The sequence below is a fragment of the Triticum dicoccoides genome, chromosome 2A, assembly GCF_002162155.2.
Source record: "Triticum dicoccoides isolate Atlit2015 ecotype Zavitan chromosome 2A, WEW_v2.0, whole genome shotgun sequence".
Classification (NCBI taxonomy): Eukaryota; Viridiplantae; Streptophyta; class Magnoliopsida; order Poales; family Poaceae; genus Triticum; species Triticum dicoccoides.
In genome coordinates this window covers 425,106,425-425,126,234 of record NC_041382.1, presented here as the reverse complement: position 1 = coordinate 425,126,234, position 19,810 = coordinate 425,106,425, and the positions used below count along the sequence as shown (strand labels likewise).

At 49.8% G+C, this 19,810-nt stretch overlaps 1 protein-coding gene and 1 pseudogene across 1 annotated transcript; both read right to left on the bottom strand.

The window, feature by feature from the left end:
- Positions 1-842: 842 nt before the first annotated feature.
- LOC119354780 (amino acid permease 6-like) lies at positions 843-5,338 on the bottom strand. Its single transcript, XM_037621527.1, has 6 exons — positions 5,119-5,338; positions 4,777-5,010; positions 4,575-4,668; positions 3,092-3,306; positions 2,331-2,473; positions 843-1,720 (listed from the first exon to the last, which is right to left on the bottom strand). Exons 1-6 carry the CDS (start codon positions 5,222-5,224, stop codon positions 1,061-1,063), a joined length of 1,452 nt encoding a protein of 483 aa, XP_037477424.1. The 5' UTR covers positions 5,225-5,338; the 3' UTR covers positions 843-1,060.
- A 10,060-nt stretch (positions 5,339-15,398) lies between these two features.
- On the bottom strand, positions 15,399-19,383 carry LOC119357873 (annotated as a pseudogene).
- Between the last annotated feature and the right edge of the window lie 427 nt (positions 19,384-19,810).

Sequence of the window (19,810 nt, the reverse complement as noted above, 5' to 3'; positions counted from 1 at the left end):
AGTCACCGTGATCTATTGTGATAACGTATCCGCCATCTACCTCTCCGCCAATCCGGTCCACCATCGCCGCACCAAGCACATCGAACTGGATATTCATTTTGTTCGCGAACAGGTGGCCCTTGGGAAGGCTTCAGTTCTTAACGTTCCCACGATGCAACAATTCACGGATATCATCACAAAAGGCTTGCCAACGTCCACCTTTGAGGAGTTCGGTCCAGCCTACGCATCACCAGACTCGACACTTCGACTGCAGGGGGGTGGGGGCGGGGGGTTGAATATATTTATATTGCATGTACATTAGGCATGTTATGATTTGTTCTACCACGCCATATCTCCCGGTCCCTTCTTTGTATTGAGGATACGGTTGAGATATTAGCCGCCTCTTGTACTCTATATATGCTGCGGCATTAGACTAATCAAAGTGTGTTTCAACCTATTGTTTCTCTACATTTACCAACATATAAAAGCACCCCACATCTAGATCTCTCCATGAATATAATGCAAATGAACTTGTTCTTTTAACGTGTGGCATCAGCTCTGTTAATTAATCACGGCAACAACAAACTTGCAACGATGAAATGAACAACACAAGTACACAACCTTTTAAAAAGAACACCCTAAATCTAGAACTCACGCAGAACTTCTCATAAACTCGATTATTTTAAGCAGATCGCATGAGCTTTGGCCAATTTGCAGTTCATTCGGATGGATGGTAGACCAGAAAAACATTGAGAATTTGGCAAGTTGTCTCAAGTAGTTGTGTTTCAGCTGTTGCGTAAAGTGTTACTCTGTTTCTTCCCTGAGTTCAGAAGTTCTGTTGCAAAGACAGTAACCCACCAATGTGGCTGGAATGTCATCCAAGTATAGATTAAAACATGTAGTCAACTGTCAACTTTCTTATTGCTGCCATATGGCTTAAGCTTCTGCTACTAATACAGTACTGATCAATCTAGGTTTACCACTTTTTAGATTAAAGCATGAAACAGGGATTAACCTCGACCCTTCACCTATAATATAAGTACGTGATCACATCACTATGCATGCCTTGTCCGAATAGATGTTAGGAGACCTTGAATGGCTTGTACCCTGCGACGTCCTTGATGAGCCCCTGCACAGAACCAGCTGCGGCGAGGACAGAGACGACAAGGCACGCGACGCTAAGCACGTTCATCCACGTCCACGTCGGCGAGAACCGGCGCACTTTGGCTTGTGCCATGTACATCTCAACGGGGAAGTAGACGGTGAGCGGCCAAAACGAGACGGCGCCAATGAGGCCAAGGAAGTCGTTGAAGAAGGGGAACAGCATGGCCACCACCGCCGTGAGAACCACGTACGCCGTTCGCCAGACCAGGCGTAACGGGCTAACCGGGAACTCTCCGCCTCCGAGAACGGCCGGAAGGCGCAACACGCGCTCGGCATGGAGGAAGTTGCTGTCGGGCCACCGGGAGCGCGCCCAGCCCTCGACGAATTGGTAGATGGGCTGGCAGAAGACCTGGTAGGCGCCAACGAGGTGCACGACGATGCAAACGTTGCCGATGTCGACGAGCCAGAAGGGCTCGTAGAAGCCGAAGCCCGTGAGGAAGTTACCCGGGGCGCTGCTGCCGAACGCCGCGTAGCCCAGCACCCCGCACAGCATGTAGAACGTGGTGGTCGTGGAAACACCGATCAAGGACGCCTTCTTCATCACCTTGTTCTCTGCCGGGCTCGACCGCAGCGTGTCCTGCACCAAACGAAATCCTTTAATTACTACTACTAGTACTGTTTTTGACTGCGAATTCGACATTGTCTCTGTGTGTGTGTGTTCTCTCTAATAGGCTGCATATTTTCATCAACAAACGACATTCGCACTGGTCTGCCAAAGGAAAATCAGTGCTATTTAGCATTTCTAGAGCACTGGTTGTCCTTTTTTGCCTTGGATACTCTTGATTGTTCATACCCATGCACAACCTGCACCGTGGAGTCTGCACTCGGTTCAGTGCAGAGCAGACACCCTCTCTAATTGACTACTGCCTAGTAGTCTGATCAGATCTGCATAGAGTAGCAGGAACATGGACTGCTAAGGTTGTCCTCTTGATAGGGTCATAGGGTTCACCCATACCGTTTTCCTACAGAATTTGTCCTCCAGCAAGATCCAACAGGTCACGAGAATGGTCTCACATTTTCTGAGTCTTTTTTTCTTTTCTCGAATGAGGTACTACTATGGTTTCCAAGAACTACATCAATAATTGAGATATCTAGTCATATGAATGTTGGGTACAAACAATCATCTATTTCGATCATAAATAACTAGGGTGATATGACAATACCCCAGTATGTCTAGTGTTAATTACCTGGATTTCGATGAGCACATTGGAGTAGGAGTATGCAAAGGCGATGTCCCCAAGAGACTGGAACGTCCTCCAAATTTTCTCACTCGCGGATACATCCACCCCAACGGTCACCCCTGTTAGCGCTGTCTTGGCATGCACCCCACCTACAACAATCAATCAGTCACCAATACAAGATGTGTATACATTGCACCATGGAGCCAACATGGCTGATACCAACAAAAAAGATGCATCATGATCCATCGACTTGTCAAATGTCCTTTTGCACCACCAACAACAAAAATCTTATCACCACCATCTCTCTCTCTCTCTCTCTCTCTCTCTCTCTCTCTCTCTCTCTCTCTCTCTCTCTCTCTCTCTCTCTCTCTCTCTCTCTCTCTTTGTTTTCTTCCTTACGAAGTTATTGTTTGTACATTATCATGTCAGGACCATGTAGAGAACAAATCGTTTTCTTGCACAGGACATACAAAAATATACTATATCCATTATAGCATCCTAAATAAATTTTAGATGGAAGATTTGGAGCACATCTTACATTGAATTAAAAGCCAAAGTACGTGACCAAGCGGTCAGCTTGGTAACTATCTACTCCCTCCGTCCCCAAAAAATTGTCTTCGATTTGTCTAAATACGGATGTACCAAATTATATTTTAGTATTAGATACATCCATATCTAGACGAATCTAAGTCAAGAATTTTGGGACGGAAAGAGTACAAAAATTTGCAATAAAAAAGCCGAAGTACGTGTAATATTTATTTATTTACCTGCGATTTTTGCTATGGAGAGGCCGAGACCAATGGAGGAGTAGGCGAGGGACATGACGGCGGCAACAATGGAGAGCCACCAGATCTTGTGGAAGTTGGGGAGTTGCGAGAGCAAGATTTGGATGGCAGCAAATATAATCATGTTGGTGGTGTTGGATGCCTCGCAGGCCGCATTGTGGCCATTGCGGTGGAAGCAATTCGACCGTCCGATCGCCCTACATGCATGCATCGCCTTGATTAGATGTTCGGACAAGTAATTGAAAAGTAAATCAATTAAAATAAAAGGGTATAACTTAGTAATTTGTAGCCTCTAGTTATATCCTTGTCAAGCATGACCAATCAATCATTTGCCAGTAGTCACCAATAAGTATGATTTTTCTTTTGTTCTAAGTTCTAACGCGCGCCAATACAGGCCACTCCTTTTTGAAGATTCTGTTTCAAGGCAAAAGTAGTACTGTCTGGTCTTCTTTTTTCCAAGCACTTTTGAACTGTGAAATTGAGTTATCATATTTCCATCCTCTGTTTGTTGGATCGAACCTAATGAAAGAACGTCTACTTTGACTGGCATAGTGTAGATAAATGACCAGAACTGCTCTCTTTTTTGAATTTTGTAGGATCTTTTCCTATGTAGGATCCTTTGACAAGAATTATGGAAGGGAGGATTATGGTGGTTTTAGTTCAAAACTGAACTAAAACCGCTACAAAAATTATGAAACAGGGGGAGTAGCATCTTTGGTTTTGGGAATATAAACAATATGGATTTTATTTATGGTTTACATTCCATGCAATCCCATAGGAAAGAATAATTTGTAAGCCAACCTCATGAATAATTTCCTAAGTGACATTGACAACCACGGCATACACCTATATTACTTGAAAGCTATTAGGCATCGTTCGATTAATCCCGTCCCCGCCGGTATTGGGGTCAAAACACCGTGGGTCGGCCGGTATCGCCTCGGACAGAGATTTATCGCCATTTGTTTCATATAGTGCATTCGGTAATTCCCGACTGTGGTAGAAACCTAATCAAATCCTCTCACAACGCCACGTTTTTAACCGGGGCGACAACCTCTCCTCCATATGCGTGGAATTAATCCCGACGTTACTACAGGGAATGGGTGATGGGATGGGATCAACCAACCCCCTCGTGAATTGGATCCCCTAGGGGATCAAATCCCTAACAACCGAACATAACTTTATGAGGTTTTCTTCTGGTGCAACCAAATAACATCCTGCATCGAGAATTAGTTGTCGCTCAAATGGATGTACCCAGTGCTAGATACTTCCGTTCGAGCAACAACTAATTTCAGACCGATGAAGTATGACACATGTCTCGTCTTTTCAATGTTTCTAGGAAGCATGCCATGAAAACAGGTAAACAAAAAGCATGGGCGCAGAACATGGGCATGCATGCACCCGGTGTGGGATGCATGAATTGGTTGGAGTGTTTGAGACAAAAATGCATGCATGCATGCACGCTTACCCCATGCTGATGGCCGTGGTGATGGTGTAGCCAATGGTGACGCCAACCAAGTTGACGTATTGGGCCAGAGAGCAGAGCCTGTATTTGCTAACTCCTGAAAAATTATAAGTATTAATGTTTATTATTAATCATGGGGAAATCAGAAGAGGTTAATTAACAAATTGGTTCATGCATCTTCACGTATCTCATAATTATAGAGTACCTAGGTTGGCCCTGACGGCCTGGCCGTAGGTGTAGTTGCGCTTGCCGTGGACGGGGTCCGGTGAGCGGTAGCAGTCGGCCAGTAGGCTGGAGCAGAACCAGGTGATGACGGAGAAGGCGACGAGCACGGCGGGGCCGATGACCCACCCGAGCTGCGCGATGGCCCACGCCAGCGACAGCACCCCGGACCCGATGACCGCCGTGATGATGTGGGCGCTCGCCGTCACCAGCGTACCTGTATCACCATCGTTCAACATATAGGTTACCATATGATTGCACGCATGGCACCCCGGTTGCAAGAGCAAGATAGATTAGTTGCTAGGAGGATGCGTCCGGAGCGTACCGGTACGCCTCTCGCGTCCGTCGTCGTCGATGTCCGTCCGGTCTCCAAAGCCGGCCTCAGCGATGCTGAAGGTGGCAGGGTCAGCCTTGCCCTTCTCCATCCCCATTGCTTCTAGCTGGCTAGCTCTTCACACAAGCACAAGGACGTACGTATGTCTCCTGCGCACAGCTGGTGTGGGAGGGGAGAAAGAGAGAGAGAGTGGTGTTGGTGGCAAGTGAGGAAGAGGGCGCCCTTATGTAAGCGTGCCGGAGGGGAGGACCGGAATGGAGTCGGAAGCATGTTGTTTTGGCCTTTTGGACGAGCGGTTGGGATTTGATGCGGGCCGGGAAGAAAGTGTTGCATGTCCTGAAAGCAGCGGCATGACGCTGTAATCTGACCACATGCTTTTATCATGATGATCTGCGCACCATGCATTGTTGGTCCAGCACTTAATCAAGATACAAGAGATAATACCTGTTCAGAACGTACGGATTCCTGTCTTGGCAGAGAAGGATGGTCCACAAAAGGTCATCTCTCTGCCACACTCTAGGGGGTGGCGTGTACATTATGTGCAGGTCTGCGCAACCGTTCCCCTACACCGATTCAGATAGAAGAGCAGATTAATGCCCACTCCTGCCATGAAAAACGCGTACTTGTCGTCCCAAACCCAAAAATCACATGGTCCTTTGTTATGCACGTCCAGAACAAATAAGCAAAACAATTGTTGTCAAACAAAAAATCTGCAGTCGCATGGCCAATGACATGTGCATCAGTGCATGTTAAATCAACAAGCTAGTTACTTACTGATCGATACGGGCACTTGTAGAAATAGATTTCTTTTTCTTTTTCTTTTCTTTTTTCAAGAATGGGGTCTCCCCGGCCTCTGCATCAGAGTGATGCATACGGCCATCTTATTAACCAAATAAAAAGGTTCCAACAAGGTTCCAAAGTCTCCAACTGTAAAAACTGAAAAGAAAGCTCACACAGAGCCAAAACGGGCTAGAAACACAAACAAGCCAAGAAAAGACACTACAACCGGCTGGCTAAAAATAGATAGGTAAACTAATTGTCTATCCTATTATATGACCGCCATCCAAACCGGTTAAAGATATTCCGAGCTACCGTCTCCCAGCGGATAGATCCAGTAACCAAATGCTCCCTGGCCTCCATCGGAGTGAGTAGCGACCACGAACGGATCACTGTCGTGGCTCAGAAAATAACCTGCAAAAAGTGAATACGTGATATTCTGTTAAAAACCAAATCATTTCTGCAATTCCAGATAGTCCACAGCAAAGCGCAAACTCCAACACAAATATGTCTCGCTAAGTCAGGCTCAATCCCATTAAGCCATGTCCCAAATAACGTGTTGACAGAATTCGGTGGAGTAATATTAAAAACAATGTGGACCGTCCGCCAAAGGACTTTGGCCAACGGGCAATCAAGAAAGAGGTGTTTGATCGTCTCATCCCGATCACAGAAACTATACCTAGTCGGTCCTGTCCAATTACGCTTTATCAATTTGTCCTTGGTTAAAATAACTTGTTTATGGACAAACCACATAAACAATTTTATTTTCAATGGAACTTTGACAGCCCAAACATGCTTGGAGGTAGGAATGAAGTTCGAATTAATAACATCAATATACATTGATTTAACTGTGAATACTCCAGACCTAGTCAGTTTCCAGCGTAATTCATCGGGTTGTTGAGAAAGCTGAACCTCCATCAGTTTCCTAATTAGACGGAGCCATTCTTCCCAACGATTGCCCGCTAGCGACCGTCTGAACTGAATATTAAGGGGGCTAGATTGAAATACCGTTGCAACGAACACCTCACGTCGTTGAACAATACGATATAAAGACGGATATTGAATGGCCAAGGGTGTCTCGCCGAGTCAAGTATCCTCCCAGAAGCGTGTACTAGCGCCGTTGCCAATAACAAACTTTGTCCTATTAAACAAGGATTGTTTGACTTTCATCAGTCCTTTCCAGAAAGGCGAGTCAGTCGGCCTGACTGTGACCTGGGACAAGGTTTTTGTCTGTAGGTACTTGCTGCGAAGGATTTGCGCCCACGTGGCATCAGTCTCAGAAGAGAGCTTCCACAACCACTTACTAAGAAGGCATCTGTTCTTAACTTCAAGATTCTCAATACCAAGACCCCCTTGGTCTTTCGGTTTATAGATGATATCCCATTTAGCAAGCCGGTATTTTCTTTTTAGTTCATCACCCTGCCAAAAGAAACGCGATCGATAAAAGTCCAGTCTTTTCCTAACACCAACTGGGACTTCAAAGAACGATAAGAGAAACATAGGCATACTCGTGAGCACCGAATTTATCAGAATTAATAGGCCTCCGTATGACATGAGCTTACCCTCCAGCAACTCAGTTTCTTCTCAAATCGGTCTTCGATACACTTTCATTCTCTGTTTGTTAGCCTGCGATGGTGGATTGGAATACCTAGGTAAGAGAAAGGTAAATCCCCCAACTCGCACCTAAACAATTGCCTATAAGCCTCCTGTTCGTCTTTGGCTCTACCAAAGTAGACCAACTCGCTCTTATGAAAGTTAATCTTTAACCCGGTCAATTGTTGGAAAAGGCATAACACCAACTTCATATTTCTCGCCTTGGCCAAGTCATGCTTCATAAAGATGATTGTATCATCAGCGTACTGAAGGATGGATACACCTCCATCAACAAGATGAGGTACCAAGCCACCTACTTGACCATTCTCCTTAGCCCTGTCTATCAAAATTGCTAACATATCAACCACAATGTTAAACAGGATAGGGGACATCGGATCTTCTTGTCTTAGGCCTTTATGTGTCTGGAAGTAATGACCAATATCGTCATTCACTTTAATTCCCACACTCCCTTTTTGCGTAAATGATTCAACCTGGCGGCGCCAGGCTTCATCAAAACCTTTCATACGCAATGCATGTTGGAGGAATGGCCATTTGACCTTATCGTACGCTCTCGAAATCCACCTTAAAAAATACTCCATCTAATTTTTTGAAATGGATTTCATGGAGCGTTTCATGAAGGACGACCACCCCTTCAAGGATGTTTCTGTCCGGCATGAAAGCAGTTTGGGATTGTTGCACCACAGAATGCGCAATCTGTGTGAGCCTATTAGTCCAGACCTTGGTGAAGATTTTGAAACTAACATTGAGAAGGCAGATCGGCCTGAGCTGCTCAATTCTCACAGCATCCGTTTTCTTAGGAAGCAGTGTGATAGTTCCAAAATTCAAGTGAAATAAGTGAAGCTGTCCAGAGAACAGATCATGAAACATAGGTAGCAAATCCCCCTTAATAATGTGCCAGCACTTTTTGTAGAACTCGACCGGGAATCCATCCGGTCCGGGAGCCTTATTGTTTTTCATCTGTGCAATAGCATCAAACACCTCCTTCTCTGAGAACGGGGCTACCAGAATATCATTATCAGCAGCCGATAGTTGAGGCACATCCTCAGTCCTGGACTCATCGAGGGACACACAATTACCCTCCAGAGGTCCAAATAACTGCCTATAATACTCGGTTATATAGGTTTTTAGGTTATCATGTCCTAAAATAGTGCCCTCATCTTGTTCAAGTTGAAAGATTCTCTTCTTTCTGTGCTTACCATTAGCAATCAAGTGAAAGAATTGAGTATTTGCGTCCCCTTGGACCACTTTGCGGACCTTAGCCCGCAATGCCCACTTCAATTCTTCTTCGCGAAGAAGTTCTTTCAATCTCTTCTCTGCCTCAGTTTTAACCTGAAGCTCAGCTGGCAGCAAAATCGTGGATTCAGCCTTTATGTCTAGGTTCCGTATAAGAGAAAGGAGCCTGTCCTTTTCAATCTTATACACCCCACTAAGGTGCTTAGCCCAACCCCGTAAGAAACTTCTCAATTTCCTAATCTTATTCTGTCAACGCTCGACCGCAGTCCTACCTCCTGCACCCTTAGCCCATTCCCTGGCAATCAGGTCCAAGAACCCTTCACGTTCGAACCAGGCCATCTCGAATGAAAAGGTGTTTTTGTTTCCCACGTGGTTCGGCTCCCCTGAGTCTACGAACAAGGGTGTGTGATCGGATATGCCCCGCGAGAGAGCTTGAACCGTAACAAGAGGGAACTTTTGTTCCCACTCCATGCTCGCGAGAACTCGATCAAGCTTTTTCGTATGTCGGGTTTGGCATAGCATTAGCCCAGGTAAACTTTCTACCAGAAAGCTCTATCTCCCTCAGATCCAAGCTTTCAATAATGGTATTGAACATAAACGACCACCTGCCGTCAAAGTTATCATTATTCTTCTCCTCTCTCCTTCTAATGATATTGAAATCACCCCCAACTAAAATTGGAAGCTGCTCGGACCCACATATTCGAACAAGGTCTGCCAGAAACTCCGGTTTAAGCTCGGGCTGTGCGGCACCATAAACCGCCACCAAAGCCCAGTTGAAACCATCAACTTTAGACCTAACTCGAAACTTAACCGCGAAGTCGCCCATCACTACACTTTGGACTTCAAGCGAATCGCATCTCACACCAGCAAGATACCACCTGATCTTCCTCGCGGAGGGAGGCAATGCCAATCGAAATCAACACCACCCGCAAGAGAGGAAAGAAACTGGGGCGCAAAGTTATCTCTACCAGTTTCCGATAGAGCAATAAAATCTAAATGATGCTCCAGAGATGCCTCAGTAAGAAACCTTCTTTTAGCCAAGTCTTTCAGACCTCTGCTATTCCAAAAGATTCCTTTCATAACTCATCATGAAATTTTTTTAGTAGTCCGAATTCTAGCGCTCCTACGAACTGCAGAATCGGGATAAATCTTCCGTTTCCACTTGTGTTTTGGTTTACTAGGTTCTGTCTCCCGGTCCTCATAACCGGGCTCAGCAGTACTAACAACTGCATTATCTATGGGCACATCATCGTCCTCAGACTCATTATTAGAGGGTGCTAGATCCGCACATAGATTATCGAGCACTCTGACCCCTAATGCATCAATCTCATCATCATTCATGGGTTTTACCGCTGCGAGATTACGAATAGTCTCTAAGGCACGCTCCGCCTCCAAATCTAACAAATCATTCACCGAATTGGAAATCTCACTATCAGTAGCCCCTAGTGAAACTCCTAATTGGTTTGCATTAGTTATAATTTCCTCATTAGAAAAATGCAATAAAGAATTAGATATGTTGACGGACATACCAGTAGAGATCTCAGCATCATGAAGCTTGGCCGCCCTCATAGCGCACCTCTGCTGCATGTCATCAACCTCCGGAAGCTCCTGAATGAGAGCACTCATCCATCTCCCCGTCGAGACCGGGTCAGGGATCCCGCCAAAAGCAACGACCTCCTCCCTAGTAAAGCCTCGCGCTGAATCCCGCAAAGGGTCAACCAAGGTTACCGGAGGAGGCGGCTGCGGGCTCCCATGCCCCTCGGACAAGTGCCCCACACCGAGGCCCAGGGCCACGGGCACGTCAGGAGAGAGGATGGCGGGGGCCACCTGCCCGAGCCCTCCTCCCGCCCCACCCCTCGGCGCAGAGTGGAACGCCGTCGTTGTAGGAGACGCGGTCCTCCTGACCGTCGAAGAGGAAGGAGGAGCCAGGGCCACCTGCCCCAAACCCCCCTTCCCCAGCGCCACTGGAAGCGCGGGCGCCGTCGCCACGATCGGAGGAGAAAGAGCCGAGGCCACCTGCCTCGGGCCCCCTCTCCCAGCACCAGCCAACCCCATCGTGACCGGCGTCACCGGCGTCGGGATAGGAAGGAGAGAAGTCGAGGCCAGCTGCCCTGAACCCCCTCCCCCAAGCCCCACCTCGAACGCAGTCATCATCTCCGGAGCCTCGACCACATGTGAAGTAAGGGAAATAGAAGCAACCACCAGCTCCACCTCCCCAACTCCATCCAAAGTCCTCGCCGACGATGCCCTCACCAAGCGTCCAGCCAAGGATCCGCCAGCACCCTCGAACTCCAACAAAGGGAGCGTATGTTCAAACACATCATCAGAATCTACCCGGTCACTCCAAAGTCTGGTAGGGGCAGAGGCTGGCTCAAAGGACCCAAAACACAACGAAGTCATAGGCATCGATGGTGAGGGTGCCGGCTCAACCCCGGTCCCATCCCCGGGCAACTGAGCATCAGGGCGGGAACCGTTAGACCCCTCTCGTGTCGACTCATCAGTCGGTGCCCCCTTGGCTCCCGCACTGTCGTCACCCTTGTGCATATCAACATTATGCCCATTAATCGCCTCAGCAAACAGATCCGTGTCCTCAAACTCGATCTCGAGCAGAAACACCTCTCCCCTATAAGTCTAGTTGACCACATCAGGCACGAACTCAATATCCAGAACGCTCACTAAAATCCGGGCCACTCCATGAGCACGGGTAAAAGCCATATCCACTTTCTCCGTCTTCCCAACCATAATACCTATACTGGCCATAACTCGAACATCCTGCAAAGGCTTAGATGGAGCCCCCGAAAACCTCAACCAGACCTGCGTAAGCGGCTTTCCCTTAGGCTCCACCTTCTTCCACTCGTGAAACTCCAGAATGCACTTAGTGCCAGGAACTCTACACAAGCCAAAGCTCAGCAGTCTCTGCAAATCATCCACGATGGGGAAATCAACCTTAAAAACATTGGCCTCGAGAGCAACCAGCTCCCATTGGAAGTCCCCCGGTGCCAGCTCCTGAAGCCTCCGCACAATCTGAGCCTCAGTTACCTCACCCTGGGTAGCTTTCACAACCCCGGTGGTCAAGCTCAGTGTCTCCTCCAGAATCTCTCTCGCGGCCGGGGACTCAAAGAACATTAGCTCAGCACAATAAACTCCATACATTGTCAGAGACAGAGCCTGGTCACGCAATAACGGGCAATCCCCTGAGGCATGTGCTGGCTTGCCACACCACTCACACAGCTCCGCCACGCACTCAGCAATGAAGTGGCCCTTCTCACCACAACGGTAGCAAAGCATCCTTTCCTTCTTACGCGCCCACTTGGACACCCTCTCAGCATCAGACCTGTCGGTAGCCTCAGCCACAGTCCCAGTCGCAGGAACCTCAACATTGGTCAAGGCCGTCACCACCTCCATCGCCTGGGTAGGGAGATCCATGGAAGCATGATCGGTCTCCACTGCTGATGCCGCATGGTCAACAACTGCCGGAGGCGGAGGCTGTCGGCGATACCTCGCACGGCCACCACCCCGACCACCACGATGTCCACGGTAGCCACCTCTCTGGCGGTGGCCCGGACCTGAGGCTCCCTCGACAAATCCACCTGGAGGGCCGAGAAACGGTCTCTCAGTAGACCCGTCACTCTGCCAGGCATAACCACGACCTCCTCCCGTGGAAGAGGAAACACGATGTTGTCCATCTCCATAATCATCATACCCATCGTCCCCCCACTGGCCTCGGGGCGGAACATGGGACTCTCTAGTGTTTGAATTCTGCCTCATCTGTGACGGTCCCGACCGGTTCTGAGTCGGCCTCGCGACGAAGTGAGGTGGAGGTGCGACACGAGGCTGACCGCCCGTAGGCGTCGGCACGACCCCAAGGGCAGCACCACCCCAGCCAGCAGCAGCTACACCGGCCACGCCCGGCGCTTGAGGCCGAGGCCCACCACGACCCGCGGCCGGCTGAGCGACGGGCGCCATACCCGGTGCCGGAGGCCTCAGCCCGCCCCTTCCAGCCGCAGTTTGCATGGGCACTTACCCCGGCGGCCGCACGCCCAAGTGGCCATTGCCACGGCCCGGGTTACCCAGAGGAACACCCCCGCCCGCCGGCGGCCTCTGGCCAAGCGGCGCCAGGGCTCCACGCCCGGCACCCGCCGCCGGCGGCGGAGCCGCCTCGCCCCGTCCTGCTGGAGCGGATGAGGAAATCTTCTTGGCTGGTGGCGGCGCAGCCCCGCGGCCTGCCATGTCCAGGAGAGGCCGGATCCTCCTTGCCCGACGAGCACCACACACCGAGAAACCACGAGTCCCGCGCCTATGAACCCTAGGACCAGCAGGAGACGGCGCACGACTGATAGAAGATCGATCACCTGCGTACGTGCATGGGATAGCGATCCGGGCAGGATTATGGTCCGGTATAGCATGGGCCTCATACCCATCTGGCCCTGGCCCATATCCTCGCGGACTCGGCTCCCTCCGAGCCGGCCCAGCACAGCCCAGCAGGCGTTTCAAACGCAGCGATCTCATCTCCGAGATCCCGGTCGCCGGCACGGCCATCACGGGCGCCGCTGGTGCCTGATGAACGTCGATTCGCCTCGCATGCTTCCTCTTCTTAACAGTAATCCACGACTCCGGCCTAATCATATCGAATAGCGTAAGATTCGGAAGACTCACCTTAGGTAGGGGACCCTTCCAAGGTCTGAGCACCGACGTCGCCGTCCTCCAATGAACAACGCGTCAGATCATCTCTTTCTTCTCGCCCGCGTGAAGACCGATTCGCGCCGGATCGTCCGATGGTAGAACATGATCGATCATCATTGCCACTTCATCTTCGTTATAACCTGAATTGAAAAATTCACAAATGAAATCCGAAGGTGTCGGTGAGGGCGGCGACTCCGCCGGGGATGCATCCCCATTGTCATCCGCGTCGTCCTCGTCGGAGTCGGCGAGAGCCCAAAACCGCCCGCCGACGTGCCGGCGATCACTGGCGGCGGACGGCGCCGTCGCGGTCGCGTGCACGGGCGTCCGCCCTGTCGCCCGCCGAGTCGCCCTCATCGCCATCCAACCCCGGAAGTCATGTCTTTTGTTAGCCCCCTATCACTTGTAGAAATAGATGCCAGGGAGCATATTGGTGCGTGCTTGCTGGTAAAAAGAAATTATGTTATACACTGTCGCAGTGTCGCAATGGCGAGTAGCATGGTATCTGCGTTCATACTATCAGAATTGCGAAGGCCCACATGTGGGGGAACGGTCGGCTTCATATTGACATTTGTAGCATGTACTTGCCTTTGTGTCAGGTTGTACTGTCAACCTGTTCGCCCCTAATACAGATATACACTGCAAAATGATGCCCTACACCATATATACTCTAACTAGCAGCCTACTCTGAACATTGCAACAGAAGGCACACTTTTCTTAAGTCACCCCCGCGTCGCCCTCCTCTGGCGGCTTGGGGGGAAACCCTAAATCCGCCGCCGCCTCCCTCCCTCTCCCATCCCTCCCCTCACCGCCACCTGAGGGGCTCGCCGGTGAAGCCCGGCCGACTTCGGGGACGGCGGCGGCGAGGCGTTCTTCCTGCCTCCGCGACAGATTCCAGGGGTCGAGCCTCGTTCGTCGATGGCGGCCAGATCTCGGGCTGGCTTCTGCCAAGACCGACGTGGTGGCAGGGATGCTGGCCGTCGGCGCGTGGAGCGCCCATGGGGGCTTGGTGCGGCGACCTTGCTCGAGATGGTGATGCGCCAAGGGCCAAGGCAAGGTCGCGGTGGTGGTTTCTTCGGGCCGGCCAGATCCAAGCCCGCCCAGGCAGGAGGAGGACGCACGGGTTGCGGCGCGTTGTGGTGGAGGTTGGAGGCGACGCTCCTCTGTCGTGCATCTGGTGGGTGTGCGGCGGTGGCTGCTGGCGGGGCCGGCCAGATCTGGGCCCTCCCTGGCCCGTGGCTGGTGCGAGTGGTGGTGCGGACCGCAGCGCGTGGTGCAGATGTCGGTGCTTCGCCGTGCTCCGGTCTGGACGTGAGGAGGGGCAGCTTCAGATCTACTTGAGGGTGCGTCAGGGGCACTTTCCCCGATGTAGGTATGCAATTTCTCCGGACAAAAGTCCTTCTCTTTGCCGGTGATGACAGCGCCCATGGGTGTTGTTTCCTTGTTGAAGGCCTCACCGAGGAGATCTTGCACCTCTCTCGTCCTCGAGTTTGGTCTCCGGGTGAAAACCTAGATCTGTCTTGTTGGATCGGCGATGACGGCGTCATTGACGCCGTTTCTTTGTTGGAAGCATCGCTATGGAGATTTGACCTCTTGATGAGAGCACATTGTTTGGCGTGTGGTGTCCAGTCCGGAGATGGCGGTGGTGGGGTGATGATAGGACAGGGTCTGCGGTGGCGTGTCCGTCATGGTTTGGCTATTGGCCAGTGGTGTTTTGGACATTGGAGCACTCTTGATATGCAGACAACACCAGACAAGTCTTGTTGACTGTCCTCTTGCTACCGGAGCGGCACATGTTTGCTCCTCTTTCGAATATGTCTTCTCTCTCCGGTGTCGACGAAGCTGTTCAGCATGCTTGTGTTTGGCGCTTATGTATGCCATGTAGTGCTTAGACCTAGTTTTGCTAGGTGTGGTGTGTCCTTTTGTACAGGTTTTCGCCCGGTTTTCCTTTAATAAACCAAGCAGTTTCAGCCTTCAGGCTTCTTCTTCTGCAATGTAATCTTAGCAGCTCTCCTGCTAACTTTCAAAAAAAGTAGCCTACTCTGATTGGACTCGCAAAGGCCTGCACGTCGTGGCCAAATTTTGTGTTTTGACCCTTTTGACAAACAATTTCAGGATCTGACCCTGGTTTGAAATTTTTTCGGAATTTGACCCTTTTGCTACCGTCAGTGCCCCTGGCGGTAGGTTTTGACAGAGGGGACGGCGGCCGTCACCGCGTGCTGATGTGGATAAGTACCTTACCGCCAGGGGCCCTGGCCGTAGGCTGTGTAACCCTACCGCCAGAGGCTCTGGCGGTAAGGTGTGGCAGGGTTTTGTCGTGCAGACATTCTGTAACGAAAGATGTAATGGCCCTGGCGGTAGGTTCACCCTACCGCCAGCCCCCCTGGCGGTAGGGTCTTGTGTTTTGTCGTATATAGTTTCGGTAACGAAATATGAAAGGGCCCTAGCGGTAGGTTCACCCTACCGCCACAGAGGCTGGCGGTAGGTTATCTAACCCTACCGCCAGGGTGCCTGGCGGTAGGCTTCTCTGTTTTGTTTTTTCAAGTTCATTTGGTTGCTTGTTCTCAAATTCAAATATGACAGCAATATCACAGCAAGTTTCACAAATATGACAGCAATATCATAGATTTTAAACAATTAAACTTGAGCATCACATAGATCCATATTAAGATAACTTGAAGTACATAGAACATTTCAAACACATAGATCCACAAATAGCAAACACATAGTTCCACATAGTTTCACAACCACTAGACAAGTTCAACCAAACAAAGTTCAACCAAACTAAAAGAGCCAAGTATCGAAGAGTATAATCAGTTGCTCCTTCCTCTCTTGGAGGTACGGTCCTCGTTACTCTTTGAACGAGTCTCTTCGGTCTTCTTCTTGGGACGGTGAGAAACTAGTCTCTGGAAAGGTTCCGGATTCAGCAAATCCTTCTTCTTCGGATTCCTCTTCGCCAGCTGAGATGCTTGAGATGTTTGAGTTGGTGGAGGTCCATAATCTTCATCGTGCTCCTCCTCCCCGTTGCTCTCCTCCTCCTCCCCTTCTTCATGTGTGGCCTCCTCCTCCTCCTCCCCTTCTTCATGTGTGGCCTCCTCCTCCTCCTCCCCAACCAACCTAGACAACGAGGGAGCATGCCTAGATGAGCCGATGAGACCCTGTGTGGCTACAGGCTGATAAGCTTCAACTGACCCAGCTCCAACACACCCAAGCAGCCCTACCAGCTTGCGACAATGCTTCACGAACTTCTGCACTCACAATGAAACAAGGGCATAATAAGTATCAGATCGACTGATTGCAAGTGAACAAGATGCATCTGTTCCGAGGAGGCTGAAATTGTACCTTCATCGTCCCCCTCACTTTGTTCTCAGATTCTATGCTCCCGGGGAGATCACCTAGTGCATCTGAGGCTTCAAAGATGCATCTCTTCAGCTCACCAGACTGCAACGTCATAAGTCAGTCACGATGACGAATAAACTATTTTAAATACAATCATCGGTTCAAAACTTACCACTCTGTTGATGAGGGGTACAAACTCCCTAAATCCACTGTGCATGTCTCTGATGCCGGTCTGGTAGGCCTCTTCCTCGGGGTCATCCCTCTCCAGCTCCGCGATGTCTTCCGCCATCCACCGAGGCCTGAGACGAAGACGGTGCTTCTGGCCATCATCGTACCACCTCATGTGTCGGGTCAGGTAAGCATCCCAGTCAGTAACTTTCCTCTCCATGTCTTTATGGATCCTCCGTCGATTCCACTCCGTCACATGAATTTTATGCTCCTCTCCCCAGTCTGTGATCGACTGATTCTTCTGCCGGCTCATCTTGCAAGGCATAAGCAACAAGAATCATCATAAGCGCAATGAGATCATCATAAGCAACAAGAAACATGATAAGCGTAATGAAATCATGGGCACGGAGAACAAAGCGCTCACAGGTGGAGCGCGTGGCCGCCGATATCGGTGGGCTGGCCTGGTGGGGTATGCTCATAAATCCCAAACTGCGTGGCCACGCGGTGTGGCAAGTGCCACTCGACGGCGTACACACAGATCATGGGCACGATGCACCGCCAGAGACCAAGGTCTGCATCGCACATCACGTTCAGATCAAAGCCCCACTTTAGGTCATGATACGGCCACCAGTTTACCTGTTACATATACATTGGTAAGTTACCACTCTCGGTCAAAAGTGGAATCAAAGAGAAAGGTGTTGAGCGAGTTCATATACCTGCGTATGCTTCAAAGCGTCCAACTCGTTGGTGTGGGTCTTGTATGAAGTCTTGTTTAGGCCCGTGTAGAGTTTGACAACGTCCCAACTGTAAGCTACGGTGGGGTGTCAAGTCTCGTCGTCGTCTTCGCTATAGGCAGCCCACGGGCGTCTTGGCAACTTCTCCGGACGCCCCACCGGCAGCCGCTCCCACATCCAAATGGAGAAGGCCCAGACAAATCCACCCATATTGGAATTGTCTCCCGTCCTCTGCGTTGCGTCGTCAAGCTGCAAAACATCAAATGAGGATCAGATATAAGAAAATGTCATGGACACACTTTCGTAGGTAGGTAGGCAATTAGATCCTCTCTTACCGAACGGTATAGGTAGGCGAGAGATGCGGTCCCCCAACTATACCCTGCCTCCCAGTCTGCTAGGAAGAAGAGATACGACCAATTGGCAGAGTTCCCGGAGCTGTCTGGAAACACGACCTCCGTGAGAAGATACCACAGGTAGGCCCTCACGTACCACTCCACGGTCATCTCGTCGGCGCCTTTGGGGCATTTCTGCCGGTGCTCCGAGAGCCAGGTCAACGGCACACCGGATGTACGGTTATCCTTGACAGCGGGGCAGTTGCCGATGAGGGATGCAACCCTCTGCTGCCAGTTGGTCCTCTCCACTTGCCCGGTGAGTGCATGACCCTCGATCGGCATGGCAGTAATCATCGACCAATCCTCGAGGGTCACCGTCATCTCCCCGCATGGCAGATGGAAAGAATGGGTCTCCGGTCGCCACCAATCAATCAACACCGTCAGAGCTGCGTGGACAAGCGTCGGCGGCTGACGCTTTAACTGCAACACAAAACCCAACAGACGGGCTCTCTTGAAGAACCGCGCGTAGCGCTCGTCATAGTCCATATGCCCATGAACCTCGTGACCCCTCATGCGCAGTGGCTGGAGCATCTGTCAAAAAGTGAATGCCAAAAGTTAGGAAATTATTTTCATCAATCCGAAAACTTTCATCAAAATTTCATTCATATCACTTACCTCTCCGTTCTCTATGAACCGGGCACGATGACCCTTGTCGAATGCCCAGTCCAGCATGAAGTATCATGTGCCGATGTTGTCCGCGAGAGGTGGCCGCCTTAATAAAATTTCATAAACAAAACCACCATAAGCATAAAGCATACATAAACAAAAAATGAACTCAAATCATATCAACATGCATCATATCAAAATAAAATTTTAAGCATATTCCTCCAACAACAACTACTACACATGATGGATCAAATCATATCGACATGCATCATATAAAAAAACCTCCAACATACATCATATCATCATATTTTTAAATAATTTTTTTCCAAATAACATCTTCATATCATCATATCAACATGCATCATCAAACTAGGGTTCATCTTCACACTAGATCATATCATCATATCAACATGCATCATCAAACTAGGGTTCATCCTCATATCAACATTACATCATAATTTTTTTAACAAAAAATTATGAACTAGGGTTCATCTTCACACTAACATATGAACTATTGATTAGAGTTTATATCCAATACCACTAGTTACTAAAGAACTAAGAACTACAACTACAATCAATCTTAGGTGAAAAAAATCCAATCTAAGTTCAAAAATATGAGGGATTTCAAGCAAATAATGCGTCAAATCGGAAGCAAGTTTGCAAAAAGTAATTGGAGGGATTGGAGGAGCTTACTTTTCTCTCTTCGGGGCCATCTCGATTCGCAAATATGGTGAAGAATCGGTGAAGATCCAAGGGGGGGAGTGGATGAGATGAGAGAGGGAGAGAGGGGCGACTTGGGGGAGAAAATGAGGAACTGCCGGCGGGGGGGGAGGGGTGGGTAGATGGGCAGGGGCGCGGGGGTTTCGGGGCAAATAACTGCCCGGACCCTACAGCCAGGGGCTCTGGCGGTAGGGTTAGACAGGCTACCGCCAGGTCCCCTGGCGGTACAGTGCGGCGGAGGGGGACGGCGGCCGTTTTCGCGTGCTGACATGGATAAGTACCCTACCGCCAGGGGCACTGGCGGTAGGCTATGTAACCCTACCGCCAGAGGCTCTGGCGGTAAGAAAAAGGGTCAAATCCCGAAAAAAATTCAAACCAGGGTCAGATCCTGAAATTGTTTGTCAAAAGGGTCAAAACACA